This window comes from Limulus polyphemus, unplaced genomic scaffold (assembly GCF_000517525.1).
Source record: "Limulus polyphemus unplaced genomic scaffold, Limulus_polyphemus-2.1.2 Scaffold523, whole genome shotgun sequence".
NCBI classification, from domain to species: Eukaryota; Metazoa; Arthropoda; class Merostomata; order Xiphosura; family Limulidae; genus Limulus; species Limulus polyphemus.
In genome coordinates this window covers 178552-197074 of record NW_013666133.1, presented here as the reverse complement: position 1 = coordinate 197074, position 18523 = coordinate 178552, and the positions used below count along the sequence as shown (strand labels likewise).

The following is an 18523-nucleotide window of genomic DNA, read 5'->3' as shown; positions in this document are numbered from 1 at the left end:
GTGTAAGACTAGAGGGAAGGCAGCTAGTCATCACCACCCACCACCAACTCTTGGGCTACTCTTTTACCAACGAATAGTGGGATTGACCGTCACATTATAACGCCCCCATGGCTGAAAGGGCGAGCATGTTTGGTGTGACGGGGATTCGAACCTGCGACCCTTAGATTGTGAGTCGAGCGCCCTAACCACCTGGCCATGCCGGGCCATCCTGTGGTAGAATCCTGCATGTGTTTCCTTTTAATGTGGGGGGAGCTGGCGCACATACAGCAGCCACACAATCTTGGCAAGATAGGGGGTCCTAATCCCATGGCAAGGACAGTCCAAGACAATGGGGATCTCTATTCTTGCTGTATCCCTCTTTTGACTTCACACCCATTGAGACCCTACACATCTTTTTCCTCCTGATCAGCTATAGTTTGTCTAAAACCTCCCCTCAGGACTGTTCACCTTAGGTAGCCCTGGCAGGAGTACGAGACTCCAGAAAATGTAACCCTAAGGATCTTAGGAACATGCAAACCTCTCCACCAAAAATGGTCAGAAGATGCAATTATCATGCTACACTTTCAGCATAACCTTTTTAAAATAAAATTAAGAAGTTATGATACAGAGAAACAACATTACATTTAAAATTACATTTCCTCTCAATAATAAGTTACAAATCAACAGTTTTAAAAATGAGGAATATATGTCCAAGTATTTTGCTGTAATTTTGAAACCGTAAGATGAATTAAAATATTTTACTGTAAATGCATAATCCGAACTTAGGCCATTTAATTTTTATTGCAAAATTCTTTCTAAATATAAACGGATATTAAGCATCCATATTTAGTCACTTTAATTAGGTGATTTTTATATGGATAATCCATTTGGCTCAAGCAGTTTTAGAAGTTCAATTTATCTTATGAATAATAAAAAAAAACTACATGTATTGGTACATTTATATGGCATCTTATTGATCTTTTAGACCATTTTAATAGACTTAATAAAAAAACGTATTGTATACTTGTTGTCTATTTATAGATACTGCAATGTCTCTGATAAAAAAAAATACAAATTTATATTAATTTGCACTTAATACTAAGTAAAGTTATATCTTTAAGTGTATTTCTTCTTTTAGAGGTCAATATAAACTATAATTTTGTTTTGATATCAATTTCTGTAAAATAAGTATATGAATAAAAATAATAACAGATCAAAACATATAACCTCAAAGCATATGTAAGACAAACAGTTTATTCAAGAGCAAAAGCAGATGAACGAAGAAAAGGCAAGAAATTGATAAAAAACATTGAAAATTTAGATTACCATTATATTCTGTAATTTATAATGATAAGAATGTTTTCTACAATTAGAAAAAGTACTACCAACCACATGATATTTTGAATTATTTAGACACTGCTATAACAATTCTAAAAAATACATCAAAAAAATAAATACATTAACAATGTAATGTTGATATCCGTAACTACAAATATGACCACACTTCATTTTTAAAACACAAACTAAAACAAATATGTAAAGTTTAACAGTTTCTTTATCCAATGTTTGTTTTTATAAACACAATTATAAAAAGTAAACAAAGAAGCTTATGATTTGAAATTACAAAAAAGCTAATATTCATACAAAAAATATACAAAAGTATAACCACAAACATCAATAGTGCACTAACTATTATCTGTTATCACAGACATAACTTATCACTTATAACTATGTTTTGTTTTCTGATGTGAACAATAATTATGAACAACAGTGAGAATAAGGTAACTTTTTGGAGTAGTTTTACCAGATCTTATGATAAAATGGATCCTTTAAGAAAATTAATTGCAGTAAGAATGATAAATAAAACAAATTTACTTCATCTTAAGAGAATAAACTCTGTTGAGATTCCTTATTATCTGCTCTATATGTATAAGACTCACTTGCTCTAGAGTTTAAAGTGAAAAGTACAAGTTTCAGAAATATTGTTCATGTTAGATATAATGGAAAATAGCTTAAAGTTTTTCTAGGAATTTTTTGAATTTTTCTGAAATAACTAAACCTTACCCATGCAAATGAAAAGTGTAGATAACTGTGAATCACTATAAAATTTCCAAGCTTGCCAGATTAATAACCAGACTTTAACAAGTTCCATATTTATGAAATTTAAACCAAACTTACCAAAATGAAATATTAAGATTTATACAACTACACTGAACCTCTCAGAGTGTTTGTGAAAATTCTATTAATTAGTGTAAAAGTATTTTTGTTTGTTTGCTGTTAAGCACAAAGTTACATAATGGGCTATCTGTGATGTGTCCATCACAGGTATCAAAACCAGGGGCATTTAATACTAATGAAAAGGTAACAATAAAAATAACAAATCTCACAATGACTCAGTAATGTTTGAAGAAAAAAAAATTATAATATTTTAAAGATGAATAAAGTCACTGCAATAGTGATACTGACAATAGGGAATATCCTCATATGATTATATCGATCCTCAAACATGAATAGAAAATGAAAAATGCAATAAAATTAAATTTAGCTCAAATGTTTACTGCAGAAAAAAGAAATTAGATACAATGCCTTTCAACTAAAGTGACTTTTTTTACTTCATGGTAAAAACAAGATGTTAATAAAAATTAGGATTCTTCTTCCTTTATGTTAATTAAAGAAGTTAGAAGCAGAAAATACTGTCACAGTTCATATTATAAATTAAAAAACAAAAGGGATGTTAACAAAAACAAAACTCACTATTAACTGCTACTAATGATTTACTTTCAAAGACCAGTTTTTAAATAAAATGTTCTGGTTACATTTACGATTTAATTAACCGAGTACAGAATAAACAAAAAGAAATAGTTATTTTTGGGTGAATGTTACTAATTATAATAGTACATTTAGTACGATTTCAAACAGCACTTTCTTAGATACTTAAAAATGTAGTAATTTAACCCTATGTACATGGGTAACGGTCAAAGTGCACATGCCATGACCTTTTACAGAGTGCCATTTAACATAATATAGTGTATTTGATGACAGAGTTATCAACTATTCATTTTACTCAACATTGCTCATTTAGCAACAGAACAGAGTAAATAACAGATACAGTAAATGGAGATTCTGAAAAATTTTCAGACATGCATTCTGAAGGTCCTAGAGGTTATGCATATGCAAACTGCACAATGGACAAAAGTATTTTTTATTCCTCACATGTACATCATCTTGTACTCCAACTTGTCAGAGTCCGAATCAAACTGATGTCAGCAATTCACAAACATATCTTGAGTACAATTTTTTGTGTACAACAGACTTGTGCATATTACTAAAAGCCTGTCATATTTAGTATAGATACAAATAGTAAATTTGGAATTATAATCAACATTCCTTCTCCATAATGGGGTTGGTCAATTGGACTTGACCCTGTGCACATTTGGTTAAGAGATAATAATATCTTAGAAATTTCTAATGTTATTGATTTAGTTTAAATAGTTATTACTTGGCAATTATCAAAAGATTTTGAGTATATAATTATTTTCATTGTTAGTTAAGTTAAATTGAAACTAATTTAAAAAGTCCATATTTAGTTTTATGAGAGAGATTCATACTACATGCACATCCTGTACAGATCAAGGCAAGAAACAGCCCTAACCTAAATTACATTTAACACACAAGAAATTTACATTTACAATTCATGGAATCATAACCAGTTATATATTCCAATAAATCTTCATAGTTTTTCCTAGAAATACATTTTAATTGGCTAAAAAATTTTAAAACCACAGTGTGGTAGAATGCATAATTACTATAAAAAAAATTTTCAACTGTTTAGTTAAACAAAATCTGACCAACTTTTAAGGAAGAATGTTTTATAGTTAGTTAGTCTGATTGTTGTTAAGCACAAAGCTACACAAAGGGTCATTTGTGCTTTGCCAACTGTGGGTATCCAAAAACCTGTGTTTTAGCATTAATAAGCCCTCAAGACTTATAGCTGAGCCACTGAGGGGACAGAATATTTTGAGATGTCTATCATTAATATTCAAATGAAGAAACCATACAATACTGGAAATTAACAATAATTAGCTTTTAACATTTATATTTCTTCTGCTTATAGCACAAACTGCAAAAACATCTAAACACTATCTAGTTCAACAATTGTAAACTGTAGAAAAAAATGTCCTTCTACCCGCAAGTGATCATAAAACATTACTTGATTATTTTCTGGGAGTAAATTATTCTGTTTCATATAAAGAAACACAGAAAGATAAATAATAAAAAAACAGAGATGAAAAAAAAATTAAATTATGACATAAGAATATGAGTAACAACCTTAATATTTTCCAACACTTGCTGAGAAATCCGTAAGGTATGAAGACATGTATAAATTATACAGGTCCACAATTTTGTTTCTCTGTTGAACATTTATTTTACCTTTGACACGTACTTTCTAACGATTCTACAATTTTAACCAATCCAGCTTAATGAATTTTTCACCACTAACATTTTATATAAATGCAAAATTGTTTCCCATCAAGTTTGCTGAAACTGGCAAATCATCCAAAATAATTTTAAATAAACATAGTTCAGAGGTGACACATAATGTATTTGAGTGACCATTGTGCTGCACGTTAGATAATGTTATGTAACAAGATATATATATACAGCCTGAATGTCTACCCAAAATGTCATATAAAACAGAATCAATTTTCATTTAGACTTTTATTACTTTATCCTTTATAACTGTTAATTCATCCTTTACTACTTTTTACAAACATGTATTTCCTACCCAGTTTTGGAGCAAAATAAAATTATGCTTAGACAGCAAAAAGGGTTTGGTTTTCTACTTTCATGTTTCAAAATTTTGTACAAAATCTAGTTTATTAAAATCCTTCACGTTTAAAAAACAATAATATTATTGTAAAAGATATTGACAGATAAGAAATTTGTCATAGAAAAACATTCAAAAGATGTAATAACTATATCTTCAACTAAGACAATAATTCCCTGTTTTATCAGTTCATGACTCATATACATAAATAATAAGTACATTTTTTCAGCTAGACACAGTTTTGAAAATAAACAAATATTTTGTTTTAAACACAAAACCATTTATACCTTAATAACAAATGTGTAGGTCACTTCAAAACATTATTTTTATTTTACCATGTATTCCATTGTTATTTTATAATAAGAGTTTATAGCATAATGCATAATAATTAGAGTACTGTGAAAATGTAATTTAACAATAATAACCTAAAATCTTAGAAGCACGACTTTATATACTGGTTCTCAAGCTTTCTCAAATACTTGCTTTAGTTACTTAAGGTATCACTCCACTGATAGTAGAACAATGGATATCACACTTAGACTCTGAAAATTTTATCAACGGGATTCATAATTTTTAATTGAACTGGAAATTATACTTTGATTGCAAAATAACATGAATAACCATATGACTTCACCTACTTTTTAAGTCTGCCTTTAATAGGCTGAGATCTTTCAATGAGAAATGTTTCTTAAAAAGACTGTGAATTTTGTGCATTTTAACATTGTAAGTGTTTACCCTTTAATAAAAGCTACAAACAAACACTTATATTTCTTATGAGATTTAAAACAAACTAGGTTTAAACATAATGATGAAGAATTAAAACTACCCCTACCCACAGCTGGGAACTAAGAATAACACTATATACATCACACCAAGGCCCAACCTGCAGGCCCTATACACCAGCAGAGGAACTAAAGCAGGGGAGTTATCAACATCAGTCTTGGGATTATATGATGTTTGAAACACAAGTTCTGTAACCACCATAAAGAGAACAGAATACTTTTCTGTGACAACATTACAAAGAGAAGAACTTAAGAAAAGCTTGGGGTGGTACGGGAATACATTCAGGAACACTAACTTTATCTTCTATTTCTTCTTCACCATTTGCCATCTCAGACACTTCTCTTGTATGTTGCAATGTTGTATCAATACAGGGGTGTCCAAACGACTGGGAAACAATTAACAGTAAAATATTATTGCATATAGTGACAGACATCATTATTATAATTAGAATGTAACAGTTTGCCATTTGGATTTTTAAATAATTAAAATCATAAATACAATTATTTCTAAATGCTCGAGCAATTGTGATCCACAACTTTCCATGGAATAAATTTTACAACTATTACAGTTTTTCTAAATAATTGGCATGACTTTTTAAATTACTGTCGAATTCCCCATTTTTTAAAAGAGAAATCCTAAGTCTGCTTAATAAAATTGAACAATGTATATATATAAAACTACTCACATGGTAGTTGTATTACTTGTCATATATATTATTATTTGATAGTATTATTCAAAAAAGTTTAAAAAATCACAAAATTAAGATAGCATAGAAATTTAAAAATAATTATTATATATAGAGATCTTAAACAGATGTGGGAAGCAATTAGGAAAAATTGATATGCATACAAAACATACATATTCCCTACAGAAAAAAAGAGCAATGGAGTGAAACAAGATAGTATGGTTTAGTAAAGGTTTCAGAGATCATATTAGGGATAAACATAATAAATTCAAGAAATTTATACTTACTGGAAATAATAAGGACTTGGAGGACTATAGGAAATCCCAAGAGCTGGTTATAAAGGAAGTTAAGAGGGCAATAACTATATATGAAAGAGGGTTGATTGAGAGAGTTAAATCAAACAATAAGGAATTCTTTAGGTATATGATGGGTAAGTAAAATGTCAGGATGGGGATTGGGTCTCTTAAAAATGACAGTGGGTAGCTGATCTTGGAAGATATAAATATAATACCTCAACCAGAGCACGTAATGTATGGGGGAAAATATTGATGTAAAAGACATCATTTTAAGTTCTGAAATTGTAAGAGAAAAGTTGGGAAACCTAAAAATTTATAAATCCCCTGAACCAAACGACTTTTAACCTAGAGTTTTATAGGAACTTAAAGATTTATTTGTGAACTGCTAACTTACTAATTTAGTAGTGGGAGAGTATTAGAAGATTGGAAGTTGGCTAATGTTAGTCCAGTATTTAAAGGAGGTGATAAACATTGTCCAGACAACTATAGGCCAGTTAGTCTTACATCAGTAGTTGTAAAGACGCATTGTAGAGTCATTTAAAGTAGTTTGATATTGTGTCAAAGAGCCAGCATGGTTTCACTAAGGGAAAGTCTTCTTTAACAAATCTTCTGACATTCTTTGAGAATGTTACTGCAAGAGTTGATGAAGGAAATAATGTGGATTTGGTTTATCTTGATTTTCAGAAAGCATTTAATAAGGTGCCTCACAAAAGACTTGTTACAAAAATGAAATCTTTGGGTGTGGGGGAAATATTATTAAATTAGCTGGAGAGTAGTAATAAATGGAGTTAGATCCAACTGGATCACAGTTACAAGCAGTGTGCCTCATGGCTCTGTGCTGGATTCTCTGCTGTTTGTGATTTATATTATTGATATTGACTCTGCAATGACTAAAAAATATTGAAGTTTGCAGATGACATTAAGATTCTTGGGGTGACTAACTGTATCAAAGATGCTGCAGACTTACAGGGAAATTTAGATCATTTGATGCATTGGGCCAATATGTGACAGATGATGTTTAACTATCCAAAATGTAAGGTGATACATATAATGATATTATCGTTACAATCTAAATGGGAATACATTAATTACTGTGGTTGAAGAAAAAGATCTTGGTGTTGTGATTGAAAAGTCACTTAAAGCATTTAAACAATGTATTGTAGCTAGCAATAGGGCTAAAAGGATTTTGGGTAGAATCTATAGAAACACTGAATACAAGACAATGGATTTTATTGTTTCACTGTATAGATCACTTATGAGGCCTCATTTAGAGTAGTGTGTACAGTTTTGGGCTCCCTTCCTCAAGAAGGACATTGAATTGTTGGAGAAGGTTCAGAGAAAAGCCACTAGAATGATACCTGAGATAGTGGGATTGTCCTATGAGGAGAGACTAAAATCTCTAAACTTGTTTTCTCTGAAGAAAAGGGTCATAGGGGATTTGATTGAGGTATTTAAGGTTATTAAGGGTATTGATAATATATATATCCATCAAACTTTGTGTTTAGCAGTGAAAACAATAGGACAAGGGGTCATACTTACATTACTAATTTTACACACCCTCTTCAAAGTTTGCATATGGTTCCTATTCACACTTTTATTTCTATCATGTGCTGTTTCTGTCCTGGGATTCATGAATACATTCACCACACTACTTTTTTTAGACTATTATGACTGTCCGTACTTTCAGAGACATTATACTGGTGTGGCACAGCACCGTCTGACTGACTGGATGACAGCCAATCACCATATAAAATAACATATAGGGAGATAAATTCTATAATATTTGCATTTTATACACTGTTTCTGTAATTATTTCAAATATTGTATAAGAAAAAACTTTTGCAGCAAATAATAGAATTAAGATGTCAGACATGTTACAAGGAAAAAAAATGACAATGTTTTGTTTGAATGTACTCATAACTGCATATTAGGTTGAAATAAGCAGGTATATTGTGTGTAACTAAAAACCCATTACTGTTTTTTTGCATTATGAAGTTGGTATTATTATTTCAGCCAGTAAAATAAATACTACACACATAAAAAAAGAATTGTTTCATTACTGGCTTTGTTTAATGCTTCACTGATTCTTTTATAAGTTTCAATATACTCAAGCAGTATATGTGAAACAGTTCATGTACTGATATAATAAGTACATGGTCATTTTAACAATAACCCTTAATTTTCCAAAGAGAACAATGTTATTTTAGTAACTCTGCAGTAATCGTAATAGTAATGCCGTGGTATGTATTTAGTAATTTCTGTATGTAATACTGCAACAGTAATCTAGTAATTCAGTATCACAACAACAGGAACTTTATAGTACCCACAACAGTAATACTAAAGCACTAACAGCACTTTCATGTTGAAAAGCAAGTGGTCAGCCTCAAGTTTAATTAATAATCAACACACTGATATTTGTTTACAGAGATGTAAGTATTAAAAATAAACACCATTACAGGTGAACCACACTGTACACATTTGCCTTGCTTAGCCGTGATAGCTCACCTTCCAAAACAAACAACGGCAATGTCTACAGAGAAAAAGACAGTCAGCATACTCCTCCTTCAATCCAAAAACTCTGAAAGTTAAATAATTTACATTTGTTAAGAATCTGAAAATACTGAAATAGATATAGAATCAAAGCTAAATACTCAGAATTATCACAATATCCAAACATGATATATATGTTTATAGATATACACATACACACATAGAGAGAGAGAGAGTTTTCATTGGTCACAAGACACTTTTAGGGAGAGATGTGGAAAGTTTTGCTTATACACAGTCACAATGATGTTATCTATGGCAGTACTTGTAATTAAGATCTAATATTTGTGTGTTCCATAAGAGAGGTAGACTATTCTTTCTTTAATGCTACTTTCATTAACAGCATTGGTTAGAACCTTTAATATATCTAACTTTATTATTTTGCTTTTATTATAGAGATTGCTTCACATTGTTAACTTATTATATGGGTTTAGGTCTACCTTAAGCCTCCTAAGCTGGCTGAACCTCCAGAGTTATAATTGGTTTTATAGCCAAACATATCATTAACAACAAGGGTGCCCAACTGATTACACAATTCATTCTAATCTTCATAAGTAAGAATGTAAGAAAAATATGTTTTATCATTTATACAAAATAGCAGATTGATTTTGAGTTTTGATCTAAGTAGGCAGTTTGCTCTGATCGGAATTTAATATTAATTATTAAAATGCTTCAACTTATATATTTTAGAAAAGCAACACCAAGCTGCTTATAGAAATACATAAACAGCAAATGTCAAATAATTATGTAATGAACTCCTGTCTATTCTGAATGATTTCTATGTCTACTTAATTTCATATTTGTGCTATAGTTAGATGCCTATTCAGAACTAAAAATTCCATAAGCTATAACTACACAAATAACTTGGTATAAAAATACTAATTTATTGTTTTTCTACAAATCTGACAGCAATAATGTTTTTAATTTTGAACAGCAAATAAACAGTTCATTAACAAAACTTTTTCTTTTACGCTTCTTCCAATAATTCTTTATGATGCATATAAAGTTTTATATACATATAGTTTCCCAACTTATGTTACTCTTAAATATCTAAATCCAAAAGGTTTAACAGCAAATGCCCAGTCTGATGTAATTACTAGTTGCTTTCTTCTGTTCTAACAAAATTTGACAAAGAGAATAACTATATCTTCATATACCCTTATCAAATATATGCCAATCTAAAATAGCCTTTGCATGATGTTTACTTATGATGATATTTTCTTGCTAACACTGCTTCATTACTCATTTTTATCCTAAAGATATAGCTTTAGAAATGGCTTTAATAGAATGTATCAATATTATAAAACAAATTAAGACTATTTCAGTCTTATATCAATTAAATATCAGTCTTACATATGACTAATCAAAACAAAGTGATTACATAAGTAGCTTTAACTACGATATAGTGTCTTCAGGCACCTATGAGTAAAAAAAGACTTCACATTAGACTACTAGTATTACCTAGTAGTATCAATTCTGAATAGACAAATTTCAGATTTCCAAACAGAAATATGCATCTGAAATTTGTTTTCATTAAGTCATACCAATTAATAGAATCAGCTAAAATATTAACAAATAAAATGAAATATTTTTCTTAGCACTCTATATGTTGTTTTCTGGACATTTGTAATGTAATTCTAATTCAGCTTTATTGTCATATGAGAATATGTAAAACACTAAGCACTTTTTTATTATGGTATAAACAGGCTTGCATTGTAGAATGCTGCTCATAATAGCCTCTTAGTGAGGCACTGGAGAAATTACAGTGTAAAAATGTACAAATAGTACCTTTGTTTGTCCAATGCTTTGAAAAATTGTCAATAATGCTTTGAAAAGAAAAAAATTAAAAGATGAAAATAATAGATTTATAAATTATTAAGCCTAAAAAATTGATTTTTTCAGAAACTGGAACAATCATGATTTTACTATCCAACCTTATTACCCCTTGTTATCTGTTATGGTATGTTTGTCAGATTTTTACATTTTTAAGTAATGTAAGATTTTGTTAAAACTATTTTGACCAATAGAGAAAAACAGCATATATCAGTGTCAATACTATTTGATTTAATTAATAAAATATCTTATTAAACTTTATTTACTTTTCCAATTTTATACTTATTGTTTGCACACAAAGTAGGCAACTGTAAAATGGTCACTTGCTTATATATTTTATAACTTGAACATTTCACATTCTGACAATTTTCTTTAATTATTCAGAGTCACCTTAGCAATCTTTCCTTCTTTTATTTTTTAACTTTTACATGTATATATGATATGAACATATATTAAATATAATGTCAACAGATATTCCAGAATGAGTTAAGTACAAAATAAAAATTTTCAGTTACCTCTCTATTTTTTGTAAACTGTCTTTGTTTTTAATACTAAAGTTTTAGCGAAGTGTTTTTAAGTTTAATTTTTAACATGATGTTCCCAACTGTATAAAAAGTATTCAATGTCACTAAGGAAACTGCTGCATGAAAAGTTAATACCATTAAGAATGTTAGTAATTGTTTTACAGGTATACCTTTATTATTGCAGTTTTTGAAGATTTAAAAATATTAGCCAAAATAACAATACTACTAAACAGGAAATTTCAATTTAATTACTTATGCATGCACATGATTAGAATATTTCTAAATATATTATAATGATATAAGTATTCGTCTTGTCATGTAATAAATAATTTCAGAATAAAAAGCATCAATGTGTTCAGAATAGGCTCTGATGATAACTCTTTGGAAAAGAGATATCTTGTGATCTATTTTCATGGAACAAGATTTATTTACATTTTCTCAAATTACTTTAATGTGAAAAAACTCTACAAATTCATGATATACTCAATTTTGAAACTTTCAAACTGAAACAATTATCTTCAAATTCAAAAAGGACAATTAAAACATTTTATAAGCTGTAGTTATAATAAGAACAGTAATATAATAACAAAGTAAAAACTATATCAAATAACAAATAATAAAAAGAAAGTACTTTCATCTGTAGTATTTGTTGTTTTCATAGAAATGTAACAATCTTACTTTCGAAGATGGTGGAACACTCCTTGCCAGTCTAACTTTATGGGATGCCCAGATTTACTCTTATAGCAGTCTAGAGCATGATGTACTTGTTGCAGAGTGAAGTGAAAATAGCAGAGTTGTCTCCAAATATATTGTTCGTTAATTAGGCCTTGCATAACACTGTATGCTTGGCCTGAATTAATGAGGTCCCGATAGTCACAAAGTCGTAGGAGTATTTCTCGAATCAGCTCAGCTGGGAGATGTGTTAGCTTAAGACTCCCATCATCTTTTGGCTTTAAAATGAAGAAAAATGATATGCCATGATTTGCTTTACCATATGTTGAAGTTCTCTTAAACTTCATGTTGCTTTTCTTTTAAGTATTAACAATGAAACTTTACACAACAGAAAAGTATGTGATAAATTTTCATTAACTTATAAACACTTATATTACTTCTTTATTATAGAGTTTGAATACTGCATGTATAAAATAAGCCTTGATTTATTAACTGAAGAAACAATGCAGAAACAAACATTTAATAACAAAATCTCTGCTGGATTGTGTAGGTTGGAATATTAGGCTTTTACGTACTTACAAGGTGTATTGGCTCAAAGATATAAATATACTAACAGATTAGAATAAAACTTCAAAAACTCTTAAACAATTAATTCTAGCTTTCATATAGTTACTGGGCAGAAGTGCTTATCTGGGGTGATTTGTGTAAATTAAAACTATCAATGAATCCTCTTACTAGTAATCAACATGAGGCACTTTACCTGCAAAACTGGCATTAAAATAATAATTTTCAGACTTATTGTTATACCCTTCATTATCTCACACAGATAGTATATTTTACAATCATACCTTCTATATGAATCAAAATCAAATGGAAGTGTAGAAAAGATCTGAAAGGTTCTGAATACCCATTGTGGTTTGTGAATGATTTAGTACTTATAAACTGATCACAGATAATGATGGAGGCTCATAATGTAGACTATAAATTTGTGGTTTGTGAATGATTTAGTACTTATAAACTGATCTCGGATAATGATGGAGGCTCGTAATGTAGACTATAAATTAATGGGTAGATGGGGAAGAGCTTCCCACAGGAAAATCTTGTCTAAAAGTCACTTTACTATTATTTCCAAATATTATGTTATCTAAACAAAAACTCCCATAATTCTAACCTCTTTGATTTTTATATTACTAGCAAACATGCATATCCGTTCAATTGTTTGAAGATGCTGCTCCCACAGAAGAGTGCTCCCTAGAGGGCGCCCCCAGCAGTAATATTTTCTCATGGTTTTCTTCAAATCATATAAAATTGCCTGAAGCATGTGGATGTTCTGCTGGTTGCTTGCCACTATAAATAAAGTTTCTGATTATACTTTTATTTGAAAAATCAAAAAAATTTATTCTTGAAGATAAAATACTAGTGTCTTAAGCTGTTCTTTGTATATATATTTATGTACTTATTATTACAGTATAATTTACTACAGTGAAGCTTCTGATTATAATACTTTGTGAAAAATCAAGAGTATTTACTCTAAGATGAAACATGAAAGGGCATTAAGACATTCTTCGTGCTTGCTTATACATTTATTACTACAGTATACTTTAATGCTTGTGTAATCACAATTACACTGTTACTACAAATAAGTACTCTTGTCACTATATATCTTGTTTAGATTTATTATACAGTTAATGTTCAACTAAACAAATTGAGAATTCCTATAATTTCAATAGTAATACCTATACAGGACTTGAGTAATGAGGTACGTCAGTTGCAAAGGTCAAGAAGGTTACAGGAAGAATTCAAAAATTAAGTTCTAAATTTCTTTATGTTATTTCCCTTTGGCTTATAGTGTTTATATGCTTTCAAAATGCATCTATGATAACTCAAAGTAGTCTTGAAAAAAAATCCTTCAATGGGATTTAAACAACTTATCATAATTGGAGTCATAATATGAAAGTACCTGAGATGTGTACAAATTAAGAAAAATATTGTAAAGAAAAATGTGTGTTTGTAAGTGAAAGTGAAGTCCATAAATAAATATGTCATTATTTGTCTAATTTTAGATGTAGACTATATAGATGGTTGTTTGATTTCAGGTCAAGAACATAGAGGAGTCTTTTGCCTTCAGGCGAAGAATACAGAAAGTTTCTGACATCTGTCTTGTTTCAGGTAAAGACCACAAAAAAAAGTCCATTTAGTTTTAGGTGTAAAATACATGAGAGTTTCTGATGTCTGTCTTGTTTCAGATTCAGACCATTAATAAATCTGTCTGGTTTCAAGTGCAGAATACAACAAATTACAGATGTCTCTCTTGTTTCAGGTAAAGACCACAGAAAAATCTATTTGGTTTCAGGTGGAGAATACAGGGTTTCTCATGTCTGTATTGTTTAAAGGTTGAGACCATGGATATATCTATTTCATTTTGGATGAAAATCTGTCTCATGCTTTCAATACTCAGATCAGTCTTTCAAATAATTCTTTTACCAAGTGCATGAAATTGCAACCACATTTAATTAACATATTGCATTTTTCATAGAATTAAGCATCAATAATAATCAAAAATAAGAAGAAAACTCATTAATAGTTTAAAATGATGGACTCAATGCCTATTTGCCGTTATAGTAAAATGTAATTTCTCTATTCTTCTGAGCTAGTTTTTTCTAACTTTGAACCGATATGTTATTAAGTTTGCATCTGAAACTAAGTGTCAAGCAAACAATTAGGCACACTAGCTTGCATATTTCCAAGTTTTTTCTTTAGTTTAAAGTTTCTTTTACTTCGTGTTTAACCTATACAAATCTTTTTATGTTTTTTTTTTTACATTTATTTCAGTCTTTAGTTGAGTGACCTGTCATATACTTTATGAAAAAATTTTTAATTTACAAAATCTAGATTTACAATAGCTTTAGAGTAAGAAAATAAAGTTAAACTAACTAATATTTACTGTATTAAAAAATCATATAATGTTATATTTATGATCAGTCTTTCAAATAATTCTTTTAACATTTTTATTGTCTCCCCAAAAATCAAAATCCATTTACATTCCTGAAAAAGTTTGGCTTCTGCAATGACTTGTATATATTTTTGATAATCCATCACTATGCTATTAAACATACAAAAAAATAGTTAACACAGTACCTTGACCAGCTACTTCTTCTAGTAGAACAAAGAGAACTTTGGTAGCACAGCCACTGAGTGTTGTGAGATTCTGGCTGATGATAAGGTGGATAAGCTAAGTAAATTATAAACAACAAAGTTCTTAGTTTAACCAATTATGCATTGTAGAGATATACATACAAAAATTTATTTTCTTTTTGCCAAGAACAAAGATAAATTATGTACAAACCATGTTTATTAGTGTATTTTACTTACTTGAAGATTTTATATGCCCAACAAAAAAACTTTAGTGAAGAAACTAATTCTAAAATCTTCAGAGCTTAGTTGTAGGTCATCAAGTTTAATCAACCTGATTATAAATAATCAAGAGATCCTAAGATAATCTGATTGGAAATAATAAAGTCTCACCTTGCAAATATAATTAAATCTTCTAATATCCTTAACACCATTTCGAAAGTCAAGTCTTCGAAAAGCTTCACTAATTGTGTTGTAACCTGCAACCTAAGATATTTTAGTTCCATCAACAGTTATGCTACAGATACACCTTTCAATAAAAAGAAATACTGTTCATGTCACAGGATAACTGTAACTTGCAATCAATAAAAATACTGTTTACATGTATGTCAATGTTTGTCATAACTTTTACACGATGCATGGTAAATTTTAAATATATCACTTACTTTCAAATTGACTACAAATATACATGTCAAAAAATATTATAATAAGCACATGTAAAAGGTTTAGTTGAAAACTATGCCTATATTTTAAAAATAGGTTTATTAGATAAAATATTCATTTTAAATTTCAAACCTCAATTGCATAATGTCAGAAATAATATTAAATATGCTTTCTTTTTGCAAAATTAATATCTATCCTAAATCTTATTTTTCCTTTTTTTTGATTTTTGAACTTTCCTTTATAAGAGCATTAAATATAAAAATGAAAAACTTATTAGGAAGTTATGTTACCTCTCTAGTTGACTTGATGGTGATGGGAAAATGTGGCTGCCATAAATGAGTTTCTGAAATAAAACATGCATTATTTTGTTAAAACCATCAGTATGAAATATAATTTATGTAGAGCTACCCTAAAAATGTGTAATGTACTGAAACAATGCAAGTAAACTCCTATCAATTAAGATTACAAAAGTCGATTTAAGTTACCTTTCTTCTAACCTTTGCTACAGATTTAAATAATGTTTTTGTATCCTAATATACAATTAGTTAGTAGTTAAATTGAAATTTTGAAAGAGTTGGAACTCTCTTTTACAGAATGTTGTTCCAAACCATCCCAAATTAACAGCTCCATCTAGTGGATTTTTAAACAAAGAATTTATTTTTCATAGAAGTGAGAAATCTCATGCACTGGTATTCCAGTATATTATCCATATATGATCAGTAGTAGCATGTATACTCTTCAGATATATCCAGACAAAGGGAGGAGAGGAAATGTGCCCATTCAAAGGTACATACTTATTTCATTTCTTATTCTTTAAAAAAGGTAGGAACGACACAAATTTATGAAGTGCAAGATCTATACTTCTTCTAAATAGCATTAATGTACTATATTTTTAGTTTCTAAAAGTTAATGAACTTTACTTACTTTAAAAAACAAACATACACCAAATTTAAGAACATACTATATTATTTAAATATCTACTTTAGTACAATGGTAAAGTTAACGTTTTTGAGGCTCTAAAACCATCTCTGATGCACACAATATTTTACTTTAAAGCTGTATGCATTTCATAGGAAGCAATTTCTAAATGATGAATACTAGTTGCCTTTAAAGCTCTTACCTCTTCTCTTCTGACACTTTTCACTAGCAGTGCAAGCTGTAGTTTTAATTTTGCTTTCTGAATCACTGTCACTGCTGTCTGTACTCCCATCACTGTCTAATGCAAACCTAGAATTAACGAAACCCAATTTCTATTTCATTAAAAAATGCTTAAATAATTTTACTTCTAAATGTTAGAATTGCTTGATCAAAAGAGTTTTGAAACCCTCCCCTCTTTCACAAAAACATTTGATGAAGGCAGAACATAATATTCCAAAAAAAATACATAAAATGAAAGAAATTAAAGTAAGCATTTTTATAACACCATCTCTTTAGTTTCAAACTAGAAATAAAGAATTATGAACAATGTTTTCCTAACAAGGTTGTCCCTCTTCCTGAGATAACCTGAATAATACAGTCATTATATCTGGCCAATATCTGATTGCTACAATAACTAAGCAAATTGATTGTAGTGAGATAAAGAGCACAAAATTATTTGATTCAATCCTTGGACAAATCATGTAGGATTTTGAAATCTGCATTATCTGAGCTTGGGCCATGGACTCTTGACTCATATTTGTGCTCTGATGGCTATGTCCTACCAACTTTATACTTGAAACTCCAAACAGACAAATTTCCATCTTGACCATTAAAAAGTCTTTTCAGTGCTAAAAATGGACAGAACTACACCTCTCAAAAAATTATTTAAATACCGATAAAAAAAAATTATACAGAACTTTGATAATATGATAACCAAAAGATGGCAGAATAACATATAGCCTATTAAAATTGCTAATCAATCACTTAAAGCATTAATGCATTCTAATTTCCCAAAAGAACAGAGAATAATCGTTATCCTTTAAATAATTCAGCCACGAAATCTCCAAGAAACATTCTCATTCCTTCTGATATTTCAGTAATTACTTTAATCCTCTATATTCAACACTGTAAAGTACAACCTACACTTGAGATAAAGTTATTAAATTTATTTCTTAGCTTCTGTATATATATATTATACTGTTGTAACATTGTTCTTTTGTTGGTGGGTTATTTTAAATAATCTGGTGAAAATGATTTAATGTCCAGTCCACATAACAATAAAAAATTAATTTTATTTCCACCTTAACATTTCTGTACAGGTTTGTACAGGCCAAGGTTTACAGCCACATTACTATAATAAAAATCAACATATTTGTATAAAATAATTCAATATTCACAATTGCTAACACAGATCTAAATAATACACACTGATTGAATCACATTATTGACTAGAAAGCAACTCTTTATCTTCTTGATACTTCACTGATTCACTATAAGCTTACTTAGCCAATTGACTTACTCATCAATATTTATGACCTAAATCTTGCTCTAGATACTTCACAAAGTATCTCGTTCACTAATATTCCCAAATATTTTAGGACTAACTAGATCTTAATTAACACGATACAGCCTTTAGTTAACATCTAAATTACAACATAAAAAA

General features: G+C 29.4%; 1 protein-coding gene across 2 annotated transcripts in view; it reads right to left on the bottom strand.

Moving 5' to 3' along the window:
• Positions 1-1227: 1227 nt before the first annotated feature.
• Positions 1228-18523, bottom strand: part of LOC106458848 (F-box only protein 25-like) — a 40386-nt gene continuing 23090 nt past the window's right edge. For both annotated transcript variants that reach the window (XM_022385204.1, XM_013918402.2), the window contains 8 exons: positions 17063-17169; positions 16233-16285; positions 15673-15765; positions 15286-15379; positions 13319-13494; positions 12154-12425; positions 9077-9149; positions 1228-5975 (listed from right to left, as the gene is read on the bottom strand). In XM_022385204.1, the coding sequence (XP_022240912.1) occupies positions 5823-5975; positions 9077-9149; positions 12154-12425; positions 13319-13494; positions 15286-15379; positions 15673-15765; positions 16233-16285; positions 17063-17169 (1021 nt within the window). In that variant the 3' untranslated portion in view covers positions 1228-5822. The remainder of the gene's footprint in view (positions 5976-9076; positions 9150-12153; positions 12426-13318; positions 13495-15285; positions 15380-15672; positions 15766-16232; positions 16286-17062; positions 17170-18523) is intronic.